Consider the following 25,236-nt stretch of genomic DNA (forward strand, 5'->3'; position numbering starts at 1 on the left):
AGTGAGGAACTCTGCCATCTTCAGATCTCTTGTAGAACTGGGTACTCATAAGTGTGTGAATCATATCCTTCCATTTACCAGATCTAGAGGGGACTAAGAAATGTGCTTAGCTACAAGGTGATTGTGTGGTTAAACTGTTTTGACAACCAAATGCATTAATTTATAGAGAAGAGTCATAGTGGGTGGTGAAAATACGTGAGTAAATTTTGGAAAGGGGAGGGGATGAGGGTGGCTTAAAAAGGGAACAAAGCTGATGTCCAGATTGAACCTCCTCTCTGTTTTAGAGTTGTCTGGAGTTTACTTCAATCAAGGGCAACTATCAGGAGAACAGATGCTTTTATCCCTTGAGCCTTAACACCTTACTATTGAGGGACATGAAGTGTTATATAAATCATTCGTGTCTTGCACAGTGACTCCCTTGATTCAAATGTGGGCTTCGAGGAATGGATACAATTGTTCTTCTAGTTCTAATATCTTTAATTCTTTCTAATGTCTCACAGACTGTGTAACTGAATGAGCAGAGAACAGAAGTCAAATAATCCAAGGAGGGAAGCTCTTCAAGAAACTGTCAGACAAGAGCTGCCTTTTCTAGTCTATTTTAAATAAATGCAACCTTGAAGAGGAGGAGAAAGCAGAGGAGGAGGAGGAGAAGGAGGAGGAGAAGAAGAAGAAGAAGTGATCCGACCCCCCCACCACGTAATATTCTTATTCATTAAACCCCGCCCCTCTTTGAAAGAAACTGAGTTTCCTACTTTATACTGTCTATATATTTGATTTGCACAGCTGTGCTGGCTGGAGGAGCTGAGACATCGGTTCCCCCTACAAGAAACTGGTAAGTCACTGCTCAGCTCTTAGCAGGCTAGTTAGCTCAGCTTCTGTGATGAGTAAAAAGCCTTGACAGGAAACCCAAGAAGACTTCTGGCAGCAACAGGTGCTCACAGAATTATCCGAAACTATAATCTTTAAGATCAGGAAAGGGTCAGAATTTATAATGTGTTTCAGAATATGATGCCATCAAATATAGAAAACATGGTTGTGAAATATTTAGAAGGGGGAAATATCATGCTTTTAATAAACAAAGTTCTCACTTCTTAAAAGAAAAGCTTCCAGAGGGATGATGTTGGCTGAAATCTCATCTGACAATAATTATCTCCGGTTCAGAAGAGCAGAGGAGGTGAAACCTCTTCACTGGTCTCCGGGAACCTGTGGGTACCAGAAGCTCTGTCTTCCTTCCCTCCCTCCTTCTCTCTCTACCTCCTTCTATGCCCCTTCCCTGTCTCCTCCATCTCTCTTTCCTTCTCCCCCTTTTCAGAAGAGGGAAACCCCCAAATTGTCCGTATCAAATCTCAAACATCAGATCACATCTCCACAGCATACTTAGTATACCATTCTTTTTCTGGCTCAGCACTTGAAGGTGAGGTTTTCTGGGCTTTTCTCCCAGCTGCCTAAATGAGAGGTACAAAGTGTTTGAGAGGCATAAAAATCAAGCAGAAAAAATTCTCAGAGCAGTGCAGTAGAAATTAGACTGGGCAAGCCAGCTGTAGAGGTTGAACTACTCAGCATGTGAGGCATTCACCCATGGAGGTGGATGAAACAATTCCCACTTGACCATTTCTTGTGTTTATATGAGAGCTCTTGATGGTGGTAACTTAGGAAGTAGAAACAAACTTCAAAGAAAAGATGAAAATAGAATCTGCTTTGATCACTAACGATAGATTCTATATGTTATTAGAGGACTTGGACATCAGTTCATTTCATTCTGAATACATAGAGGCATCAGGCTACTAAAAAACTTACTAGTTACCAAGGGGCAAGAGATAACACATAGAAGTTAAGGGTACATGCTACCTGCACTCAAAATCAGATGCTTCCTGATGGTGTGGCTTTGTGTAAGTTACTTATTCTCTCTGTGCTTGGGGGTTCCTTATCTGCAAAGATGTGACTAATACTGCCTGCCTCCTATAGTCACCTTGAGCATCAAATGAATGAATAGGTAAGAAACTTAAAAGAGTGGTTGGTACTGGTGTGGCCCTGTGCATTCTTACTGGAACTCCTGTGGCTCAAGCTGTTTGTGGTCTAACGCCTAAGAACCGTAGCTTCAATAGAGATCTTAAGCCTGTGAGTTACACAGAACTGGGCTCAGTTTCTTCGAATGGTTACCGCAGCTTAATTTACCACCCCCCAATTTCTGCAGAAAACAAGATTTTATTTGATGAGATGAGTGTGTCAGTGAATATCAGTTCCATCTGATGAGCAGGTAAGTTAACTGTAGAAATCACATCAAGTTAAAGATCTACTGAGCTATAAACAATTTCCATTTGTGGTAGATCACTAAGTACTCTTAACTTTATTAAACATTGCCTTTTCTTTACCCACAGGTCCTCCAAGGATGGATTTGCAAGTGTCAAGTTCAACCTATACTTATGACATAGATTATGGTATGTCAGAACCATGCCAAAAAATCAATGTGAAACAAAGTGCAGCCCAGCTCCTGCCCCCACTCTACTCCCTGGTATTCATCTTTGGCTTTGTGGGCAACATATTGGTCGTCCTCATCCTGATAAGCTGCAAAAAGCTGAAGAGCATGACGGACATCTACCTGCTCAACCTGGCCATCTCAGACCTGCTCTTCCTGCTCACTCTCCCATTCTGGGCTCACTATGCTGCGAACGAGTGGATCTTCGGGGACGTCATGTGCAAGTTATTCACGGGGCTCTATCACATCGGTTATTTTGGTGGAATCTTCTTCATCATCCTCCTGACGGTTGATAGGTACTTAGCTATTGTCCATGCTGTGTTTGCTCTCAAAGCCAGGACAGTTACCTTTGGGGTGTTGACAAGTGGAATCACTTGGGTGGTGGCTGTGCTCGCCTCTCTCCCAGGAATCATCTTTACCAGATCTCAAAAGGAAGATTTCCACTATACATGCAGTCCTCATTTTCCCAACAGTCAATATCATTTCTGGAAGAGTTTCCAGACATTAAAGATGGTCCTCTTGAGCCTGGTCCTGCCCCTGCTGGTCATGGTCATCTGCTACTCGGGAATCCTCCACACCCTGCTTCATTGTAGGAATGAGAAAAAGAGGCACAGGGCCGTGAGACTCATCTTTGCCATCATGATTGTCTATTTCCTTTTCTGGACTCCCTACAACATTGTCCTCCTCTTGACCACCTTCCAGGAGGCCTTTGGCTTGAATAATTGCAATAGCTCTAGTAGACTGGACCAGGCCATGCAGGTGACAGAGACTCTTGGGATGACGCACTGCTGCATCAACCCTATCATCTATGCCTTTGTTGGAGAGAAGTTCCGGAGTTATCTCTCTGTGTTCTTCCAAAAATACATAGCCAAACACCTCTGCAAACAGTGCCCCATCTTCCAGCAAGACAATCTTGAGCGTGTAAGCTCAGTCTATACCCGATCCTCTGGGGAGCTGGAAGTTTCCGCTGGGTTATGACCTGGACAGAGTTGTGCGCATCACTTAGCTATTCTACATAGCCTGGGGGTGGGAACGGTTCTTTTAATAAAGAAGCTACAGTTAGAGAGGGCCCAAGATCCATCCATGTATTTGACATCTGTTTTACATTATTTAGATTGTTTTTTTTTAAGTCTACCAGTTCTAGAGAGTGGAATCAAAGTGTTGATAAGAGAGCAGCCCCTGGTCTCCTTTTCCCTTACTTCCAGTTATTGGAAAATTCTTCTTTTGTCACAAAAGTTCACTGTGAAAAGATCCTCAGAATTCCGGATTCTTGAGCTTCATTATCTGAATAGAAACAACACGAATGATGAAGTATATATTGTATAGTTTCTTCCCTGTACAAGGTAACATTCAGGCTGTAAATATACTTAAAATAGGACTTTGTCTTGCCTTGAGAGAAGAATATGACTAGTTAGGAAATGGCTTGCTAAGATATGGCTAATAAGTTCCATAGACTTGCAGGACCAGGCGAGTGCTCTGTGGCTTGGGAGGGCTGGGCTTGTCTTTCTGAAAAGGTATTTGAGTTGGATCATCTTTGGTGGAAGAGAGGGGAGTCATACTCTGAGTGTCATGATTTCATGATCACAGCTTGGTTGGGAGAAGACCTGAGATTAGTTTGGAAGACTGCAGGGATGAAGATCAAGGAAGGTCATGAAGTACCATGTTAGCATTGCTCCTTCAAAACCATAAGCAGACTGAGGAGCACCTGGCCAGGGTGTGGAAAGCTTATTTCATGGCTAATCATGCACTGGGAATGGTGAGAATTTAGGGCAAGGGGACAAACAGCAATAGGTCAGGGTGAGAATGGCCATAAGGTCAGGGTGAGGATGGCCATGAGGTCAGAGTGAGGATGGCCATAAGGTCAGGGTGAGGATGGGAAGTGAGGATGTCAATAAGGTCAGGGTGAGGATGGCCTTTACTGAGATCAAGTCGCCTGGGATAAGCAGTGGGGAAGCACCACTTCTGTGTTTACAATGTAAAGTTCAGTAGAATTTGGGATGAACTGGGAGTGGAAGTGAGCAAGAATTCCTAGGCTCAAGCAGGTTGGAGGAGTCATTGAGGAGCTATCAATACAAAAGGAGGTTAGAGGGAAACAGAGTTTGGTCTAGGAGGATGAATCTCATTTTATATCCTGAGTGCAGAGTTGCACAGAGAGATTGAAGGCTGGCTTTCCCTGAATGTTCTAGCCTTCAGGCCATCACTTCCTAATCCCAGCTGTGATCCTGAGGGTTACCCAGATGACTGTGAAACACTGGGCTCGTGAATCCTGAGGTCTAGGAACACGACAGACATGAGAGTGTAGCTGAGGGTTTGCTTACATAGTTAGAACCCAGAGGTTTATAACCTTGAGCAGAGGCGAAGAAGTGAGGGAAGGCCATCAGCTTTCTGTGTTTACTCATCAGCAAAGTCAGGGGGTAACACATCCCTCTGGAAACAAGTTACTTTACTGTGAGCTTCAGAAGCCATTAAAGTGCAATTACCATCCTCTGTGTTCCAGGCTAAGTGTGAGGGCTTCAGGCTCTCTCTCCAGATGCCTTCTCCACATAAACCCACACAAACACTAAGGGATTTAGTCCTTGCAGAAAGGTTCAGCCTTTTGTGGTAGTTTCTGTGGTTGTTACTTGTTTTAATTTGGTAGCAGCTAAGGAAGGCCATCGTAGCAAAGACTAAGGGAGCAAACAAAGGGGTGGAAGTCACTCAGAGGATTGAAATGTTTGAAAAATAAGAGGTGCTATTGTTTTTTTCTCAAGCTCTGTATATGAAACCAGAGGCTTGTGGCTGTCAGCAGGAAGTGTGTAAATGGAAGTGCTTTTTCCTTTCCTGTGACCCACATCTTCCCCTAACCCCTTGTAGACCAGACTGGCTGCAAACTCATGATCCTCCTGCTTCTATCTTTCAAATGCTGGAATTACAGGTGTGCACTATCATGCCCAGCTGTATGCGTATATTCTTATATGTATAGAAACTTGCAAATTCTTTGGAAGACAATAGGAATCTTATAAAAAGCACTTTGTTAAAAAAAAATAACTGTATTCTTCTTCCAGATAAATGTTCACTTAGTAAATAGCACATACAATTGTCAAAGTATTTTATAAGTAGCTTATTTTGGAGATCATCCTTAAATAGTACTTATTTAATTACAGTTCTTCGTTAAATGGGGAAAGGAGTTGTATTTCCTTTAAAAAAAAATTTTTTTTGGGCAGGGGCTTTTTGAGACAGGGTCTCTCTGTAGCCCCAGCTGTCCTGGAACTCACTATATAGACCAGGGTGGCCTTGAACTCACATAGCTTTGCCTGCCTCTGCCTCCGGAGTGCTGGGATTAAAGGCATGCGCCATCACGCTCGGCCCTCTTTTAAATATTTTTAAAAGTTGACTTTCTTCTTTAAGACAAATTGTCTTCTTTAAGACAAATTGCCAAAATAATTTATATTTATAGATGTTACTTCTAAGGGTGGAGTTTTGGCAGCAGCTGTCCTGAAGGGTTATAAATTTCAAACTGAGTTTATCTTCAATCAGAAATTTTCATGCATTTGTAAACTGATGCCAGAAGTCAGGAATCTGATTGAAAATAAAGACATGCTATTTCATGATCTGGTCAGTGTCTAAGTGGGAGGCACATGGCAGTGAGGACGAAGATTATTATTATAAGCATTGCTTTTTCTTATATTTAAAATTCCTCCCCAGAATGTGGTTGTGATTGCAGAATTGATAATGAGATTTTGTGCATGTGTCTGTTGTCCCAAGAGAAGGTAGATGCTCCAGGGAGAGTTTGGAATATGCTGGTTTTTAGTCTGCTGCAGACTCAGCTTCCAGAGCAGGCTGTGTGTCGAAGTTGCTAGATCTGGTCATGCTCCTAATGGAAGGCACATGAGACCAGCATAAGACAGGACAGGCTAGCAAGGCAGGTTCTCTTTACTAGATTCAAAGGAATGCTTTCCATCCCTTAGATCCAAAGGTGAAATGAGCGAAGAGAGTGGGAGGAAGCTGGGATTAGAGTGGAAGGGAGCTTTCCCCGACTTCTCTGATAAAGCCAGCTTCCATGAGTGATACAGGAAGGTATGTTAGTCTCCTTGTTGCTGTGACAAAATACCTGACAAAAGCAACGTAAAGAAGGAAGGGTTTATTTTTAATAGTTGAAGGGATACAGTCTATCATGCTGGCCAGAGTGTGAGGCAGCTGGTCACATCGCATCTTCACTCAAAAAAGCAGCTAGATGGATGCTGGTGCTCAGCTCCCTTTATTCTTTTTATTCAGCCCAGGACCCCAGTCAGTTAATTCTCTCTGGAAATACCCACATAGACACACCCAAAGGTGTGTTTCCTAGGAGATTCTGAATCCTGTCAAATTGACGTTCAAGATCAACTATCTCACAAAAGTCAGTGTTCATGGCTGATGTACATGTGTATACTCCTCCCCTTCCCATATTGTTATTAAAATTTTTTGATTTATTTATTTTTATTTTATGTGTGTGAGTGTTTTGTCTGCGTATATGTAAGCACACCCATGTGTTCAATGTCCATGGAGGCCAAAGGACTGCATTTGATTCCCCGGAACTGGAGTTACAGACAGCTGTTACTGTGTGGATGCTGGGAACATAACCTGGGTCCTTGGCAAGAGTAGTCAATGATTTTAACCGCTGAGCCATCTCCCCAGCCCCTTTGTTCATATTATTAAATTAATCTATGAAGAAAAGCTGCCTGAGGTGTCACATGACTGCATATGTATTTCTTTCATATTTGGCTTCATTGTTACGATTTAGTTAGATTATAAGTTCAGCATCATTATGATTCTGTCATGTTTCGGGGTCTTATTTTTGTTCAAAATGAAAAACAGTTTTTAAAGCATAGGCAGGGGTTTTGAGCCTCTTTCCATCACCTAGATTCAATGGAAAGGCCTTCAAAGCATCGAATAACCTTGGCCTATACTGCCCCTGAGAGGCCACACTGGCAAGTCATTAAGGACGCCCAGCAGACATCACAGACCACACCAGACAAGAAGCATGGTATCCTTCAGTCCTTTGACGTTTGTGTTTCAGTGCAGTTGTGGACAGAGGCATTTCCACAGCTGTTCAGGGAAGATGACACACAGCTCTTTCTCATTGCTTCTGAAGAACAAGAGGAGATCAGATCAGCTGAGGACACAGGCTGACACCTGGAGTGAATGAAGTTTTCAGCTGCCCAGATCTGCAGAGCGCTGAACCTCTCACGTTGAATAATGTCAGGAAATGATTGCTAACTAGGAATTTCCACACCCATGAAATGACTCAAACCTACTTACACTTCACTCTAGCCCCATATATCCCAAGTGTTTGAAACAGCTAAATAGGACTTTGATATAACACCCTTACAGAAATATATTCTTTGGAAGTGAAAGGTTGTTGAGGATCACTCAGTCCAGGGCCTCTCTCTGTAGGTGAAGAGTAGAGTCTACCCCAAGCCCCAGAGAGGGCTGTGAAGGACCTGAGCATCCACACACTGTGATAGTGTTTCCCAGTCTCAGTGGGCAGCTAGTGATAAGCCACTGAGTAGAGGATGTTTGGGGAGCTCTAACACCTTTCACAATCATGCCTGGATAACATTGGGAGACAGGCTTGTGACTCCTGAGGGCTGCGTGCTGATCCTGGCTTAATCTTAACTGCATATTGGAGCAACATGGAGAGCTTTACAAAAAGTGGCACCAAGTCCCACTCCAAATACTTCTGCTTTGACCAGCCTGTAACGTGACCTGTGGTTCTAATGCTTAGAAACTCCCCATGTGGTTCTAAGCGCAGGGAAGTTTGAGAGGCACTGGGTGTGAAGGCTGGGGTTGTCAAACTGGGTGTGAGGACTGGAATCCTAGTCTGTCATGCGGAGTGCAAAGGAAGGTTGGGAGCTGAATAATAAGATCATGCCTGGCCTGAAAGTAGGTGGCATGTAGGCTGGGGAGTCTGGATTCACTCTCTTGATTTTCACAACAGAACACTAACTGCATCTTCCTTAAAGCTGTTTCGCCAAGTGTATGAACCCAGACTTCACTGGAGGTACAACATATCTGCATTTGAGGCTTTCAGTTTTCAACTTCAGGTTTGGGATTATACTTTGGCCTGTACTTTCTAGGTAAGAAACAGAGAAAAGTAAGATGTTTGGCTCCCATTCTGAGTCTGGAGACTTCAATTTCAAGAGAGAACAAATCTCTTGTGTGTGAAAAGTTGTATCTGGGATGTCTGACAAATGAATATTGATTTTTGCTTATGTTGGCAAAGGTGTTCTCCTCCCTGGCACTTCCTTGCTGTTCTAATAAGCTACACTTTAAACTCTGCCTAATAAAATAATGATCCTGAAGGACTGGAAATCCAACCAGTTCATCATGGCGAGGCATAATTCTGAAAAGACTGAGAAGTTAGCATTAAGATAGCAATTCAGAGGCTGGAGAGATGGCTCAGTTATTAAGAGCACTGGCTGTTTTTTCAGAGGACCTGGGTTAGATTCCCAGCACCCACATGGCAGCTAACAACCAGCTGTAACTCTAGTTCAGGGAATCTGATGCCCTCTTCTGTCCTTCCTGGGCATTGCCCATCATAGGTACACTTACACGCATGCAGGCAATGCACTCATACACATAAAATAAAAAATAATAATTCAAAAAGGTAGCAACTCAGATGGCCTGGCATCTAATTTAAATGTATGCACATATACAAAAGAAATTTTGGCTTGTATTAGCTACCTTTGCATCACTATGACCATAACAATACCTGATCAAAACTTAGGGGAGAAAGGATTTATTTTGGTTGACATTTCAGAGGTGTTAGCCTCTTAGTTCATGGCAGTGATAGTATATGGCAGAGGCTGTTTACATTGTAGCACACCAGGAAGCAGAGATACCAGGGGCCAGGATATAACGTATAGAGGACCGTCCTTAGTGACCTGCCTCTGTAGCTTGACCCCACCTCCTAAAGGCTCCATAGCCTCACTAAATAGTGCCGCCAGCTGGGGAGCAGGCATAAAGCATGAGTCTGAGGGGCATTTCTGAAAAGGAGATATAACATTCTTTTTGGTTTGAGTCAAGACAGTGCTCTTTCTTTGTGTTGTAATTATGTTTAAAAATCGAAGTCAGGTGGGAACATTTCAGGATAGTTTATATTTATTTTCAAGTTCTTCTGCTTTGATTTATTTCCATTAGCTTAGACCACTCAAAAATGTCCTTTAAAGAAATTATGATCCTTTCTTAATATATAATCAAATCAGGACTCTGCCGATTGCTTAGCTCAGTTTTTCTTGAAAGGTAGAACCCATGCACAAAAGAGTGAAAACTTAAAATCCAGACTGACCTGAGTTCCATTTTGAGGCTGTGGGAGCTTGGAAAGTGATCTGAGGGCTCAAAGCCTTGCTTCCTTCTTGGTAGTTTTAAGTTTTATTTGTATCAGCTCCCAGCGCTGTCTGGGGCTAGAAAGTCTGTCAACCAGGCCTGTCCAATAAAGTTTTCCATAATGACAAGCTCTGTGCCTGTGTTTTCTCATATGGTTGACACCACAAGAATGTAGAATGTCATTTGTGCAACTGAGATATTGTATTTTAAATTTCATTTAATTGTAATGTGATCAGGGCTACCATACTGAAAAATGTAAGTCTGGGGCCCATAGAAATAAATTCCAGTATCATTTGGACTTTGGCACCAGGCTTTGTTACTATGCAAATTTGCTGTTTTTAATCCTCATTTTCCTTATCTGTAACTAAGTCTGATAATGTCTGCCTCACAGGTTTGTTCACATGATAAATAGGGGTTGCATGGCAAGGGCTTAATATAGTGTCACTTAGCTCACAGATGTTCTTGGAGCTCTTAGCTACCTTCATAATTTGCTAATAATGTCATTACTTCTTTATATGAGAGCTTTCCTACAGTGCTCTTTTTAAAAAATATTTTATTATTTTATTTTATGTGTATGAATGTACTGTCTGCATGTATGTAAGTGTACCCATGTACAGTGCTTGAGTGTGTCAGAAGGGGACATCAGATCTTCCGGAACTGGAGTTATGGATGGTTGTTAGTGGCTGGGAACCAAACCCAGGTCCTCAGGAACAGCAGTCAGTGCTCTTAACCCCTGAGCTATCTCTCTAGATCCTCTCCTACAGTGCTCTTAACCATTCTCAGGAATTCAACTCACATTCTGTCATGGAACAGAAGTTCTAGAAGACTGAAATATATCTAGGGTTCCTTGCCTGTGAATTTAATACTATTTTACATTAATTAATGTAGAGATAAATATCATAGCAATTAGTGTGAAGAGTCTCACAACTTTTGGCATCTCTTTGGCCATGTTGTTCTTTCTGAAGCATTTTGGGTGCATTATCTTGGTATTTATTGATAATTGTGGTTAGATGTAGACTTTAGATAGCACAGGGCAAACTAGGAGACCAGGTATAGCAGGCCAGTTTACATCCCCAACTTTGGGTTCCAGTATACTCTTATACATCTGGAGAATCGAGTAGTAATTAACTTATCAAGAACTAAGTGAGCAGTATATAATTGAGAAGTCATCAGAAAGGCCACATGAGTAGATGTGGCTTAGGTACAGGAAGGAAGTGGGTTACATATCACTCCCTACCCCCATATAGACCTAGAACCCTCACCTTTAGATCTGCCTCTGTGAAGAGAAGCAATCAATCCACCCAAGTTTGCCTTCTTCCCATGGAAGAAAGGAGAATCAAGGCTAGGACAGGGAGGGGCAGTGCTTCCTTCCAGTTCTCCCTGAAGAGGGAGAGGGAACTTGGACAGAACTTCTACTCATCTTTAAGCAGATTCAGAAACAAGAAGAGAAGGGAAAGTAGAAGGTGTCTCTCTCGTATAGTCTAGATGTGTATTAAACATTCACAGCTCAACATTCAACATCTTTCAATTCATTCATCAAATGTTTGTGTTTGCTATGTGCAAGATGTTGACTCACTCTAGGGAAGAGCTCCTGACTTCATGAGTCCATTATTAAAAATGTATAAAAATAGAAAAATCCACACTGGAGTTTGGTAAGCAATGGCACAAGGGGACTCTGAAAGTCAGAGGAGAGTGAGTTATCCAGTCCAAGGACAGGAACCTAGAAGGGATTCTGGGAGAGCAGTGCTGCAGCACAGTAAGACATGGGCAGCAGTTAAGTGAAACATAAAGCAGAAAAAAATTCTGCAAATGCACAGAAGTAAAATAAAACAAGGTGTGGTCCAGGTGCCTAAAGTGGCACAAAGATGAGATGAGCTGACAGATGGATAGTAGATCTACAGATATGCAGAGAGAAAGATAGACATGGATAGAGACAGACATGCATCGATGGATGGATGGTGGATGAACGGATGGACAGACTATTGTATAAATGTGGGTATGGGAAGGGAAGGGAAAGAAGAGGGGAGAGAAAATGGGGAAAGAGATGGGAAGTGAGGAGAGATGAGGAGGAGAGAAAAGAATGAGTTTTGTTTTAGGGTCACTGAAGTGGACACGTATCACAGAAGTAGCCTTCCTACTACAAAGTTTCAGTGTGTGCTACCTAAAATGAGTCACTTAGATTCTAACATCTAGAAATGATGACCATAACTTCACCTTACAGAGGCAGAGTTGGGCAGAGTGCCCTGGAGAAATGACCTACTATCAACAGGTAGACGTCCCACACAGAATTGACCTGGGTCAGGTGTTTCCGAGTCCAGATCTTCAGCCATTCATTCTGTGCTGTGACCAACTTCACCAGTCTTCTAGGCTTTTCTTCATTGGCAGACAAGCCAAAATTTGTTTCTTGCTTGTACCTTGAAAGGCTTAACTAGGGCAGACATTGAAGTGTCCTCTTCTCCCACACGCTCAGAAAAATCACTTCTGCTTTTCAGCTGCTGCTCCTCTCTCTTGAGCTTCATGCAATGTAGCAAACAGGTTTTCTACACAATTGTACAAGTATGTGTTTCTTAGTCATTTCCGTGACAAGGTATTTGCCCATATTTTTGAAACTTGCTTTCTTTAAGATTTATTTTTATTTAAGTGCATGTGATGCATACCACATGTATGCAGGCTCCCATGGAGGCCAGAAGAGGGCATTGTAGCCTGTGGAGCTGGAGTTACAGGTGGTTGTTAGCTGCCTGATGTGGATGCTGGGAACCAAACTCTGGAAGAGAAGCAAGTACTCTTAACTGCTGAGCCATCTCTCCAGCTCCTGGAACTTGCTTTCTTAAGGGACCTGTATTACTTTAAAAAGATTATCACCCTCTTCCCTCAAAGTGCTGCCCCTCTTCAAGGCATCAAAGAGTATTCTTCCTTCTCTACCACACTAATCTTACTAATGAGTAAATAAAAGATTATAGTGGAAAGTGTCATTAATTCAGAAAATTCACATTTAAAATTACTCAGTTTTTAACAAAGATTAATTGAGAAACTACTATTCTGGTGCAAGAGCTGTTAACAAGCACAATTTCCTATTTTGGAATTATGTAAGAGTCTAACACCAGGAGCCAGAAACTACTAACAGTCACAATGTATTGAGGCATGGCCCTAGGGTATGTAGGAAGGCTTCCCAATCCAGTGTCAAGCTGTCCAAACTGACTTCTGATACTGCAACAAGTTGAGCCCTAAGAGTGTGTCTTCTATCTCATAGTTATTTGGTACAAAGGAAATTTTTAACAACAAAATCCATGTCTCACCCTCAACTGCATTTGATTTAGAAAAATCTGTTTGAGTCCAAACCCATGGTTTTCAGACAAACTAAACATGCATAGGATTCAGTATGCTCTTTTGTACTCCGTAATGATTTTTTCCCTTTCCCTAACCCACAGTTATTCTTCTAGTGTAGTAATTCTCAATGAGGAGCAGTCAATACCACATTCAGTGATATCTGGAGACACTTTGGTGGTCACACTAAGGGGCATGTTGTTTTTAGGACCTCCAAGGTGAAGTCAGGGATGCTGCTCGGCATCCTATCGGACAATTCATTTTGTGTGTTTACATCACTGAGCAAAACACTGTGGTGGAGGAAAGGTTCATCTCAGCTCAGTTTCAGGGATGTCAGTCCTTTCTGGCAGGAAGAGTGTGGTAGATCAGAGCAGCTCACATGGTAGGGCCAGGACCAGGAAGGAGAGAGAGAGAGAGAGAGAGAGAGAGAGAGAGAGAGAGAGGGCCAGGACCAGGAAGGAGAGAGAGAGAGAGAGAGAGAGAGAGAGAGAGAGAATTCTTGTTTTGGTTGGCTTTCTTCTTCTTTTCCCCTTTTTATTCCATCTAGACTCCAAGCCTGTGGGATGGTGCTGTCTATTTTCAGGGCAGGTCTTCCCCCTTTATGTGATCCTATCTGGGAGGAAGGGCTTGCTCCCCTAGTCTGATACTCTAGGCACTTCTCAATCCACTCAGGTTGGCAATCAAGATTAACCATCACATCATTTTTGGTTGGCTTTCTTCTTCTTTTCCCCTTTTTATTCCATCTAGACTCCAAGCCTGTGGGATGGTGCTGTCTATTTTCAGGGCAGGTCTTCCCCCTTTATGTGATCCTATCTGGGAGGAAGGGCTTGCTCCCCTAGTCTGATACTCTAGGCACTTCTCAATCCACTCAGGTTGGCAATCAAGATTAACCATCACATCATACAATATTAGCTTATTAAATTCACAGTGTTCACAGACCTGATGTTGGGAAATCCTGTCGCAGTGCTTTCAGCTCACTGTAGCCTCATGAAAAAGGTTTTTGGGCAGGAGGGGCATTGCTACAGGTCCCTGGCTGATTTCTGCAGCTGATTCTAGATTCATAGACTATCCTGGATTCTTTGCTTGACCACAGGAGACTCACACTGTCCCAGAAGCTTTCAGTCCACACATGAGTGTTGTTTTGCCATATCCACCCACTGGGGGCCAGGGGCCTCTCTCCCCAGCCTCTTCAATTGCATAAGTAGATCAGGTAAGCATATGCCACCTATCTCCTAACTAGTAAGGTCTCTAGACCATGATTGTTAGGCATCTTCCTCAGTTCATGTGTGCTTGAGGTGGGATGGGGTCTCTTATACAGAAAAATACAAGGAAAAATATCTGTGGGAAGTAAAAAGAGGCTTTCCAATGGGAATGATGGATAAGAAAATATGGAGGTGTTTGGAGGAGGCGACCTCAGAATGCTCAGTGGACTCTTGAGCACGGGAAGTGAGGAGGGTGTGGAAAGCAATGGGATTGGAAGCTGGAGGGTAGGAGACAGATGAGGTGGGCTTTTCATGAAGCCCATGGTGTGGAAAGAAGGCCTAAGACAGAGGGTGAGTACCAGTTTTGAACCTCTGATTGGTACTGGCATATGGAGACTGGTGGAAGAGGAAGGCTGGAGGAAGAGGTGGAGACAGGTGTGGACAGTGCTATTTCCAGAACACAACAGTTTGGGATCAGGTAAACATGCTCTGAATGGAGAAGTTAATGGCTCTTAATGTGATGAGGGAGGAAAGATGATCATCAGGACCTGCACTTAGGAAGAGGTGGAGGGGTCCAACCTGGATTTCAGCCCAGGGAAATGAAGAGTGCTGGCTTCAGGATGTGGGAGGATGGCTTCAATTTTTAAGACAGGTTGAGTTAGAAACCATGAGGGACATCCAGGCAGGAGCAGGGGAAGGTGGGTGTGGGACACTGGCACAGAGCTAAGAGAGATCAAGTAGAGATCTGTACTTGGGATCATGGGCCAGTAATGGAGCCCAAAGCATGGACAAAATGGCTCAGACAGAACCTAGAGCCATGCAGGCAGCAAAAGAGTAAGAAGATGTGCTACGAACGGCAGAGGCACATCCAGGCCATCATTGCATCCCAGAGAAGAGGACTCCAGGAGAAGAGGAAGTGCCAGCAATGTCAAATGATGCAGGGATATGTCACAAAAAGGGCAGACAACATCCACAAGCCTGTGATGCCATCAGAATGACAGACCACTCAACTCCTGCCTGGTTCTCGTTCTCACTGACCTGTGGCAAAGGAGTGTAAGCAGGGTTTTCTTCCTTGTCCTAGAAAAGCTCCACTTCTGCCCCCATGTCTGGGCTCTCCACAAGGGATGAGACTGGCCTTATGGTTTGGAGGGCCTGGTTTACTTGGGATGGAGGCACCTTTCTAAGAATCTTTCCAGAGGGTGCAGCTGAATCCTTTGAGACAGGAAGGAGATTGACACTGGGGTAGATGAGAGCTGGCTCAAATCACAGCCTTGGAGGCTATGGGGCCTGGGAAGGGAATGGTGTGCAGCCTCCGAAGAGTCTCAGGGACTGTCCGTGGGAGAGACAGCAAGAAGGAAGCAGAGCTTCCAACTGGATCTGGAACTCAGGACAGCCACCTAACCCCATCACAGGCTGAAACACATTTCCTGCACAATTAGAATGAGTCATAACTTAATTTTATTAAAATAGAAGTTTGAAATTAAGATGCTGTTTAATGTATTACTTTTATACATCAAAACATGAAAAGAAACATTTCTTATCCATGTATATGGTTAGTACTGGACCCAAGTCTATCCAAACCAATCCTTCCCTATCAAACTGGAGGGAGAAAATTAGGCAGGAAAGAAGAGGAAACAAGACAGCTAGAAAAAGGGGGTGGAGAAGATGTCTCTGTTCCTCTCTGGCCCTTCTGTTGACATTCTGAGGACAGGAGATGAGTAACCAAGCTAATGGTCAGGTGGAGCAGCAGGCTCCCTGTGCATTCACAGGGCACATGACTTCCTCTTTTAGGGTCTACAAGTCCCTTGTGGGTTTCATGGTCTTATGAAACTGTGACTTCATGAATTTTAGTTTCCATTTCTTGTTATTCAGAGTAAACAAAATTTGTAAGATACCCAGATTCCCCTTTCTCCAGCACATAGGACATTGTAGGATCTGCCCAGATGCCCTCTTCCGGGTTAACACACCTACCTTTTTCAGGTGCTGGGCAGAGAGCTGCTGATACTCATAAATGGGTATTTTGTTGGGACCTGGAACTTTTTGCCTAGGCTATGCTGTTTCCTATGGAATGACTGAGAATAGGAGCTGTTTGAGGGCCTTGGCCCAACCACCCAAATTCAGGACACTCCTTAACAGCCACTTTATGTTCATTGTTTCTTGTAGGATCAGCTGATGGCTTGGCTGTTTCCACAATGTACCCTTCTCTCTCTGCCTGGTTCTGATTCACTCTGTCCTTTACAGATGTGTTTGCTGAAACCCTTGCCCAATAAGCTTTCCACACATACCTCTGCCTCTCAGAGTCCTGGATTCCCAGAATTACAAATGATCTGCTTGGTTTCATTTTGATCTTTCTTTGAAAGTCACAAATGTCAATAAGCAATAAAATGTTGGAGTTCTGTGGCTTTTTTCCCTTTTCTCAGCTCTGGGATACTAGCAAGTGGTCCAACCCCTAAAATCATATGTGTGGACTCAGTCCCTCAGTCTTGCTATTCAATAAGAAAAATAACCCAGTGGAAAACAGACTGTTTCCTAAAAGTAGTTTTTGTACGTTTTCTGTTGAGAAGCAGGATTGTATGGGAATTAGCACAGATGTTATTTGAAAGTATCATTTTCAAGAGATTCTTTTCTCTATGTTTTCCAAATTTTCTGTAATGCAGCATTTACCAATAAAAATCAGATGGCTAAAAAATCTATCAGAACATGTATCTGAAGAAATCCTTATAAGGAATAGAGTAAGGCAATTCTAAGCCATCCAATAACCATTCTGAAAGCTAAATTAGAACCCCAAAATCTGACTCCATGCCAACACTCATCCCAGCATCCTGTCACTGACCTGAATTTAATGTTTATGTGTCAATCAGCTTCCAGTCAAGAGAAACAAATCATACCAGTTATTTGAACAGTGGGTATTAAATAAAAAGAATTATTAACTAGTAAGAGCATGAGCCACTATAGAAAGTAAGGAGCACTCTAAAGGGTGCAGGGGTAACCCTGCAGGCAAGAGCCGGTGCCCAAAGGCTGAAGCACAACACTTTGAAGACACTTTCCTCCCAGGTCTAATAGGGGCATATTCAAGAGAGACTGTGAGTCTCTGTGTGCTCAATAAGGTACTGAAGTGTAGCAGTAGTCTCCATCCAAGTTGGTTCTGGGGTAAAACAAAATTCTGGAACCAGAATGAGAAGACCTTAGCTCCCACGTCACCTTCCCATGCCTTCTACACCAGTTGGCAAATGAGACATGATCACAGGGCCCAGCTTTTGAATCACTGAGCAGGACAAAGAAGGGTGGCTTAGGAGCTGAAAGCAATGCTGACTGGATACAGTGAACTCTATGTTTTTTAAAATTGAGTCAATGTGATGTGAAGAAAATTTTGTTTCTTCTCTGTAACTATTGCTAATATTATGGCCTACATATTCTTTCAATTTCCTTGATACAAAAACTTTGCAGCAAGCAGGAAAGAGGCAGGTTATTGGACCTGATCTTCACTGCTTCCCTGCCCGTCCTCTCTACAAGGCTGCCTCTTGCTACAGCCCCATTCTCCTTCCTCACCACTGACTTTTTCTTGTCTTTTTTTTGAGACAGGGTCTCCCTGTATCCTCTAGTCTGCCTGGAACTCCCTAAGTAGATCAAGCTGGCCTAGATCTCATAGTTATCCACCTGCCTCTGCCTCCAGAGTGCTGGGATTAAAGGTATGCACCATCCCCTCCCTCCTGACTGTTGAATCTGTTGAATATGAACTCCACGAAGGTCAGGAGTTTTGATTCCTTTGATCATTGATGCATTACTGGCACCTAGAACAGGGCTGGATGCATGCTAGGCACTCTACACACATTTGCTGGATGAATGGGTAATCTACATGAAGGGAGCAGTGAGAGTACAGGAGCAGTGAGAGTACAAAGTGTTAGCTTTTAGACTGAGAGTGGCATTGAGTTGTAATGATAAAGAAGAATCCAGACTTGCAAAGTTAGAGGTTGTGAGCCACATGCAAAGCCACAAAAGATGGGACAGCATCACCAACACAGATGGCTGTTGTGACTTCAATAAGTGTTTCCCAAAGGCCTGTGTATTAAAGCCTTGGTCCCCATGTGGTGGGGCTATTAGGAGGTGAGGAACCTTTAGGAGGTAGGGCCTGGTGGCAAGAGGTGAGGTCACTATGGGGTGTGACATTGAAGCGAATATTGGAACTCTCATTCTGCTTTCTCTTTGCTATGAGTTGACCAAACATCCTCTGTTATGTGTTCCCACCATGTGCTGCCTTACCACAGCCCCAAAGACAATGTGGCCAAGTGACCATGGACTGTGTGTGTGTGTTTGTGTGTGTGTGTGTGTGTGTGTGTGTGTGTGATATACGGGTATATGTATATTTGCAAGTTCCTGTGTGTGAGTGCAAGTGTGCACATGCTATGGCACATGTGTGGAGGTCAGAGGATAGTGTTGGGTGTCAGGTCTCACTTCCACATTTTTTGAGGCAGGACCTCTTGTTCACTGCTGTGTAAGCCACGAGAGTTGTCCCAGGAGCTTCTGGGCATTCTCCTGTCTCCTCCCATTTCAGTCTAGGAACACTAGGATTACAGACATGAGCTACCTCACCTGGCTTTATGGGATTCCAGGGACCCAAACTCAGGCCCTCATGCTTGCACAGTATTTGCTCCTCCCAGGCTTGACTCCAGCTGTCCTCCTTTTCAAGTCAGCTCATGTTTTGTCAGTGATGGAAAGCTAAGTAGCACTATGGCTCCTTTTGTTTTTGCATTTGGGAATAGTAGAGAAAACTTTCACTGTGGTTTAGATTTAGACCTCTCAGCTTTACCTTCCTTCCAATTCAGAAGTTTCCAAAGTCTTCTGAATTGAATGTGAGTAGGCAGAATGCTGGGAATCAAGCTGAATAATAACACTGAAATAATACTGAAAGTGAAGGGCATATAGGTCGGGAAGTTGGGGTGATTCCAAATTTACAGGATAGTGCTTTCCTTTGGGAAACTAAGTTTCATTTGATTCGGTGACATAAAGCACATAGGTTAGGACTGGGGTTATGGTTAGGCTGCTGTTTGCTTCTCCCTTCACTTAGTCATCTAAGGGGCAGTGTGCACACTCCCAATTCTCTTTCTCCTATCTGGAACTATCCAAGCCTCCTCCACTGATGCCTGCTGTGACACCAAGTCACACAGCTGCAGGAGGCAGAAGGCAGGAGGCAGGAGGAGGGGCACTGTTGACCCTGGGCTGGTGCCACCACCACAGGCTGACAGAGCTTCTCAGGGCCTGGTGACCCTGTGGTGGTAGGATTCGCTCACAGAATCCCTATAGTTGGAGAGGGGAGAGCTTGCTGGGAAGTGGCCACAGCCTGGGTTCCCACAGCACCAGTCTGTTTCCCATTCTGCCTCAGCAGTCAGCATGCTTGGAGCATAATGCTCAATCATATTTGTCCAGGCTTCTTTTTTCTTTGTTTTTATCTAATATTTTCCTCATTATCTATTTTTATTTTATTTTATATTCACACTTTCGTAGGTACATTGTTGACCATACCAAGGACATCACAAAGCTACAAATACTATGCCAATCGGTAGGGCTGGTCCCCAGATTGGGTTGATCCAGCTACACAGACATTAACCTGGGAACAATTTATTACATTTTTTTCTTTTGTCTTTTTGAGATAGGGTCTTTTTATAGTCCCAGCTGTCCTGCAACTCATTGTGTAGAGCAGGCTTGGTCTCCTTCTGACAGAAATCTGCTGCCTCTACCTCCAGAGTGCTGTGATTAAAGGCGTGTGCCACCACGCCCAGCTTTCTTTTTTGTCATTCATTTTTCATTTCATGTTCTTCTTCTCAGTTCAACTTCTTTCACATCACAGCAATTCCCCTCGACATCTCCAGTCCTCCCAGCACAGGCAACCTTCTCCCTTTTTTGTCTCTTTCTCCCACCAGCATCCTCAGGGTGGACCTTGACCGCCTCACTGTATCTCCACCTCCACATTTTCCCAGGGTTTTTTTTCTCTGCATCCCTTTCAGAGCTGGCTCAGCCTCCTCAAGCATCCAAGCCCTGATGTTTCCAGCTTCTTGCAAATTTTCTGCTTTCTTTAGCATCAACACCTGCCACAGTCCCAAACTCACCAGCTTACCATCACAAACACCCACTTCTGCCACGCTCTGTCTTCAACTCATTCCAAATCTATAACAGCTGTGTGACTTCTAGTTTCTCCAAATCCTCTCTTGGAATCTTATTCCTCAGCACAGAGCCCCTTCGAAAATGTCAAAAAAGCCCCAACAGGTACCGGGTGCCATAACTCTCACTGCACGTTGCTTGTATCTCTTTCAGCTCAGGTTTTGGGCTTCTGCCACTGCTAGTGAGATGTTGCATTTGAGAACCAGGACCCTTGGCATCTAGACTCCTGGCAACAATAGACACTTTTCTGTTCTAGGAGCAGTTACCTGACCAGAGTGCTAAAGTGAGGAGGCAGAGGGTGCGTCTCAGTGCACTGAATCTTATTCCTCAGCACAGAGCCCCTTCGAAAATGTCAAAAAAAGCCCCAACAGGTACCGGGTGCCATAACTCTCACTGCACGTTGCTTGTATCTCTTTCAGCTCAGGTTTTGGGCTTCTGCCACTGCTAGTGAGATGTTGCATTTGAGAACCAGGACCCTTGGCATCTAGACTCCTGGCAACAATAGACACTTTTCTGTTCTAGGAGCAGTTACCTGACCAGAGTGCTAAAGTGAGGAGGCAGAGGGTGCGTCTCAGTGCACTGACGTCATTCCATTCCTATCACTGGAAGCAGCAGCAACTAAGCCTGGGGTGACCAGGAGGACGGCTGTTTCAAGGTCAACGGCAGTTACTGGGGAGGGGCCAGGATATAAGAACTTCCCAGTTTCTCTCAGACTCTACAGAGACTCCTAAGGTCTGAGGAACTTTCAAGTCCCTTGGTTTCAGCTGATCCCTGAGCCCTGTGACTAGAGGGCCAGAGCCCAGGATAAACAGTGGTTTCTTTGGCCCCTTGGGGTCAGGACCAGTTTTTTTCAGAAGAAAATGGGCCTCTCCTGCCCCTGACATTCCCACAGTCTCCTGGATAGTAGATTGAGAGACTGCGCCCTTCCTCCCATGAGCTGGGCAAGTGGTAAGTCATCTTGGACCTCATTAGCTTTGCTTGTGAGGGTTAGTGTGATATCACTTTCACAAACATTTGTTTATATCCTTTGAGAGAAAGACACTATAGCCTGCCACTAAGCTGTTTCAAGGATGGGCAAGCTTTTCCAAACTCATAGAAAGTATGAGATGTACTGTTTTCTAAGCCCTGATATTTGTCTCTGTAACTATATGCTTTCTTAGAAACTTTTCCATTAGCAAAGTCTTGTTTCAGCCAAAAATTTAAGCGAATACAGTGTCCTGCCTCCTTTAGCTGCCTGGTGGCACTGTGCATGGTACTAAGTCCCTGAGTATGTAATGGGAGGTAGAGCACAGCCTCTGCTCTGGGGAAGTGTTCAAGTGTTAAGAAATTGTTTACAGAGTCTTCTGACTTGTCAACTCGCTCTGACTAAAATCAAGCCTCAGGAAAGGGAAGTGTGTCTGTGTGAGTCCAGTTCTGTTTGTAGTTTCCTCTGGGAAGAATTCAGCTGTAGAATGGAAGAAGTAACTTCTGGTTTCCCAACAGGGTAGTCTGAAGATGGCTAATTACACAGAAGCCCCCGAGGATGAGTATGATGTTCTCATAGAAGGTGATCTGGAGGACAGTGACTTGGAACCGCGTGACAGATACAACACTGAGCTCCTCTCGGCACAGCAGGTGCTGCAGCTGTGTTTCACTGTGTTCGTGGTTGGACTCTTGGACAATCTCTTGGCTGTCTTCATCCTGGTGAAATACAAAGGACTCAAGCATGTGGGAAACATATATTTTCTAAACTTGGCAGTTTCGAATTTTTGCTTCTTGCTTCCACTGCCTTTCTGGGCTCACAGTATTTTCCGTGGGGAAAGCCTTAGCAATCTCATGTGTAAAGTTCTCTTTGGACTCCACTCTGCAGGCTTATACAGTGAGGCACTTTTCAACATCCTCCTCATTATGCAAGGGTACCAGATGTTGTTCCATGTGAGGTGGCTGTCCCCAGCCCTCGGGACAGTGCCTGGTGGAACCATTACAAGTGTCCTGGCGTGGGTCATGGCCATCCTGGTCACTTTGCCTGAATTCCTGTTTTCTAAATTTCAGATGGAAAGGCAGAAAGACAAATGCTCGTTTAGCAGACCTCACTTCCTGCCAGTCAAAGAGACATTCTGGAAATGTCTTCTGGTGTTAAAGACGAGCATTTTGGTACTGATTTTCCCACTGTTGGTTTTTATATTTTGCTTCGTGCAAATGAGGAATGTGCGAAGCTTCAGAGAGAGACAGGGTGACCTTCGCAAGCTTGCTTTTGTCATAACAGGTGTTTTTCTCTTGATGTGGGGGCCCTATACTATTGCACTTTTCCTGTCTACACTCCAAGAACACATGTCTCTGCAGAACAAGAACATATACAGCTTGGACACAAGTGTTCAGGTGACACAGATTATTGCCACCATCCACTGCTGTGTCAACCCCCTCCTCTATTTGCTTCTTGACAGGGACTTTAGGAAATACCTCTGCAGCCTGTTCTCATGGTGTAAAGACATCCGGTCTCAACCTGGTTTTTATTCTGTGGGATATACATCAAGGGAAGGCTGTGACTGTTCCACTAAACTGTAAACCAGCTTGCATTAAAGTTGGGGAAAATAAACATTGGTTTTTGTTTATATTGATTTGTGTACTTTAAAACACATATATGTACAAAATAAGGTATAGGGAGAACAGGGGAAAGTGAGTGAATGTTTACTAGGCATTAAATTAATCTCAGGCATAGCTCTAGCCTTTACAAATGTGTGCTCCTTCACTTCTCAGTGCTTGTCCATACTGTGGGAAGTGTTTGTCACACATCTCTCAGAAGTAAACCGAGGTTCAGAAACCTGTCTAAAGTTACACACTTCAGAGAGGCAGAAATCAGACAATCCTGTGTATTATTTGCTCCAGAGCCTGTGCTTTATTCAAGCATGTCAAGCTTCCAAAGTACATGAAATAAGCGTGTGCTCTGAAACCCAATTTGACTGCATTCCAAACCTTTAACATGGAAGCAATTTTTTTCAGGCCCATTCTCTGATAGATCATGAGAAAACCAGCTTGCTCGAGGCTTGAAAATCAAAGGTGAGGTGACTTGTCTTGTGGGAACCCCCTGGGTTCCCTTGGCTACTCACCATACCTAGGTCTCCCTAGTCTCCTCAACCTGTGAGCCTATCAGGGTTTCTAAAATTGCCTTTGACTCTTTCATGAAGGCCATGGTATCTTAGGAAATTTAACAATAGTAACTAAAAGTATGCTTAGAAATGTCTAACAGACTAAATACTCTTGAGCCAGGTGCAGACCTTTAATTCCAGCACTTTGGAGGTAGAGGCAGGTGAATCTCTGTGAGATCAAAGCCAGCCTGGTCTACATGGAGAGTTCCAGGACAGCTGGGATTTCAGGGAGAACCTGTCTCAAAACAAACAAACAAACAAACAAACAAAAAAACCCACTCTTATCTTTAAAATATAACATATAACTCAGGCCTCATCAGCCTGTGACTTCCACACGATGACCCACCTCCTTCCTATCACAGGGTTGCCTCCTCCAGGACGCCAGCATCTGCAAGTGGCTCATTTTTGATGCTAAAGTACCTCCTGCCTCAGGTATTCAGAGCTATGTTCCACACTCACTGGTCTCTTGACTATTTCAAGCCTGGCCTGTAAGGCCAGAGACAACAACTGACTGGCTGCTCAGGACATAGCTACTCATGCTAAATCCCACAACCATGCTTCTGGGACAGCTGCTTGCTGTGTGACATTTTTCCTGGGAAGATGTGAACAAACATCTACTCAACACAGATAGGGAACCAACAACAGATCAAAGTAAAGATTTCTTACAGGAGTATAGGTGAGGGGTTACTTACAGGATCAGAAGCAACTCAAAGACAGTTGCATCACCAAGTCTCTGGCAGCTGAGTGAGGGCTCTTGAAAGCTGCAACCCTAGAGCTCACTGTGTGACTTGCAGGCTGTTCAACAGGTTGGAGAGTGTCTCTTCTAGGCAACTCAGTTAATCTGAGCTTCTTCCAGGCAGCTCAACTGGTCTGTCTTCCAAGCAGCTCAGTTGGTCTGCCTCTTCCAAACAACTTCGCTGGTCTAAGCCTCTTCTAGGCAGCTCAGCTATCTGAAAGTGTCTCTCACAGTCCTTACTACTTATATATGCTTGGGGAAGGAGGGGACTAGTGCATCTGGCCAGTTTCGAGGACTTCCTGAAGCTATTGAGTTGTTTATATACTGAGTTGTTTATATTATATACTGACTTGTTTATACACTGAGATTTTATATATTGAGTTGTTTATATATATGAGCTTCCCTGCTGGATGGCATTCCCACCTTCCTTTAGAACATCCTGTGTCCTAATGAACTTTCCTGTAAGCTGATTTATCATGGAGGAAAGTGCTACATACTATTGTTGGGTATTGATGATCCAGCATTCTGTGTTTGCTGAGGGGAACTGGAGGAAACACTGGTACTTGCTGATGACTCACCAAGTCATCTGCCCTACTGCACACCACAGTGCCAGCCTGTATTGCTTCCCTTCTCGTGTTGGACATAGGCTCCTGCTTTTGGACCTCAGAGGAAAGTGGAAGATTCTTGTTCTGCCTCCAGAAGAGGTTCCTTCTTTCCTTAATAAGTTGATAAATGCAAATAAGGGCCCACATGGCTCTCTAACCCATTGAAAAGCTAAGTCTTTGACCAACCATGAAGTGTCCTTTAGTTCTTCCTCATAAACCATGGATAGGGATTTGCTTTATATTGAGATGTAAAGGTAAAGAAATTCTT

At 43.8% G+C, this 25,236-nt stretch overlaps 2 protein-coding genes across 3 annotated transcripts; both read left to right on the forward strand.

Annotated features, from left to right (window-relative positions):
* Positions 1–777: 777 nt before the first annotated feature.
* On the forward strand, positions 778–5,691 carry Ccr5 (C-C motif chemokine receptor 5). 2 transcript variants are annotated; one of them, XM_008826842.3, is made up of 2 exons: positions 778–832; positions 2,379–5,691. In XM_008826842.3, the coding sequence occupies exon 2, from the start codon at positions 2,390–2,392 to the stop codon at positions 3,452–3,454; it is 1,065 nt and encodes a 354-aa protein (XP_008825064.1). In that variant the 5' UTR covers positions 778–832; positions 2,379–2,389; the 3' UTR covers positions 3,455–5,691. The 2 variants fall into 2 exon arrangements, with proteins under 2 accessions (XP_008825064.1, XP_029415539.1); XM_029559679.1 differs by lacking the exon at positions 778–832 and adding an exon at positions 2,000–2,257.
* Positions 5,692–21,243: 15,552 nt separating this feature from the next.
* LOC103728851 (C-C chemokine receptor-like 2) lies at positions 21,244–23,046 on the forward strand. The gene is made up of 2 exons (XM_008826848.2): positions 21,244–21,450; positions 21,985–23,046. The coding sequence occupies exon 2, from the start codon at positions 21,997–21,999 to the stop codon at positions 23,044–23,046; it is 1,050 nt and encodes a 349-aa protein (XP_008825070.1). The 5' UTR covers positions 21,244–21,450; positions 21,985–21,996.
* Positions 23,047–25,236: the final 2,190 nt, after the last annotated feature.

The sequence above is a fragment of the Nannospalax galili genome, unplaced genomic scaffold (assembly GCF_000622305.1).
Source record: "Nannospalax galili isolate Female #2095 unplaced genomic scaffold, S.galili_v1.0 scaffold1110, whole genome shotgun sequence".
NCBI classification, from domain to species: domain Eukaryota; kingdom Metazoa; phylum Chordata; class Mammalia; order Rodentia; family Spalacidae; genus Nannospalax; species Nannospalax galili.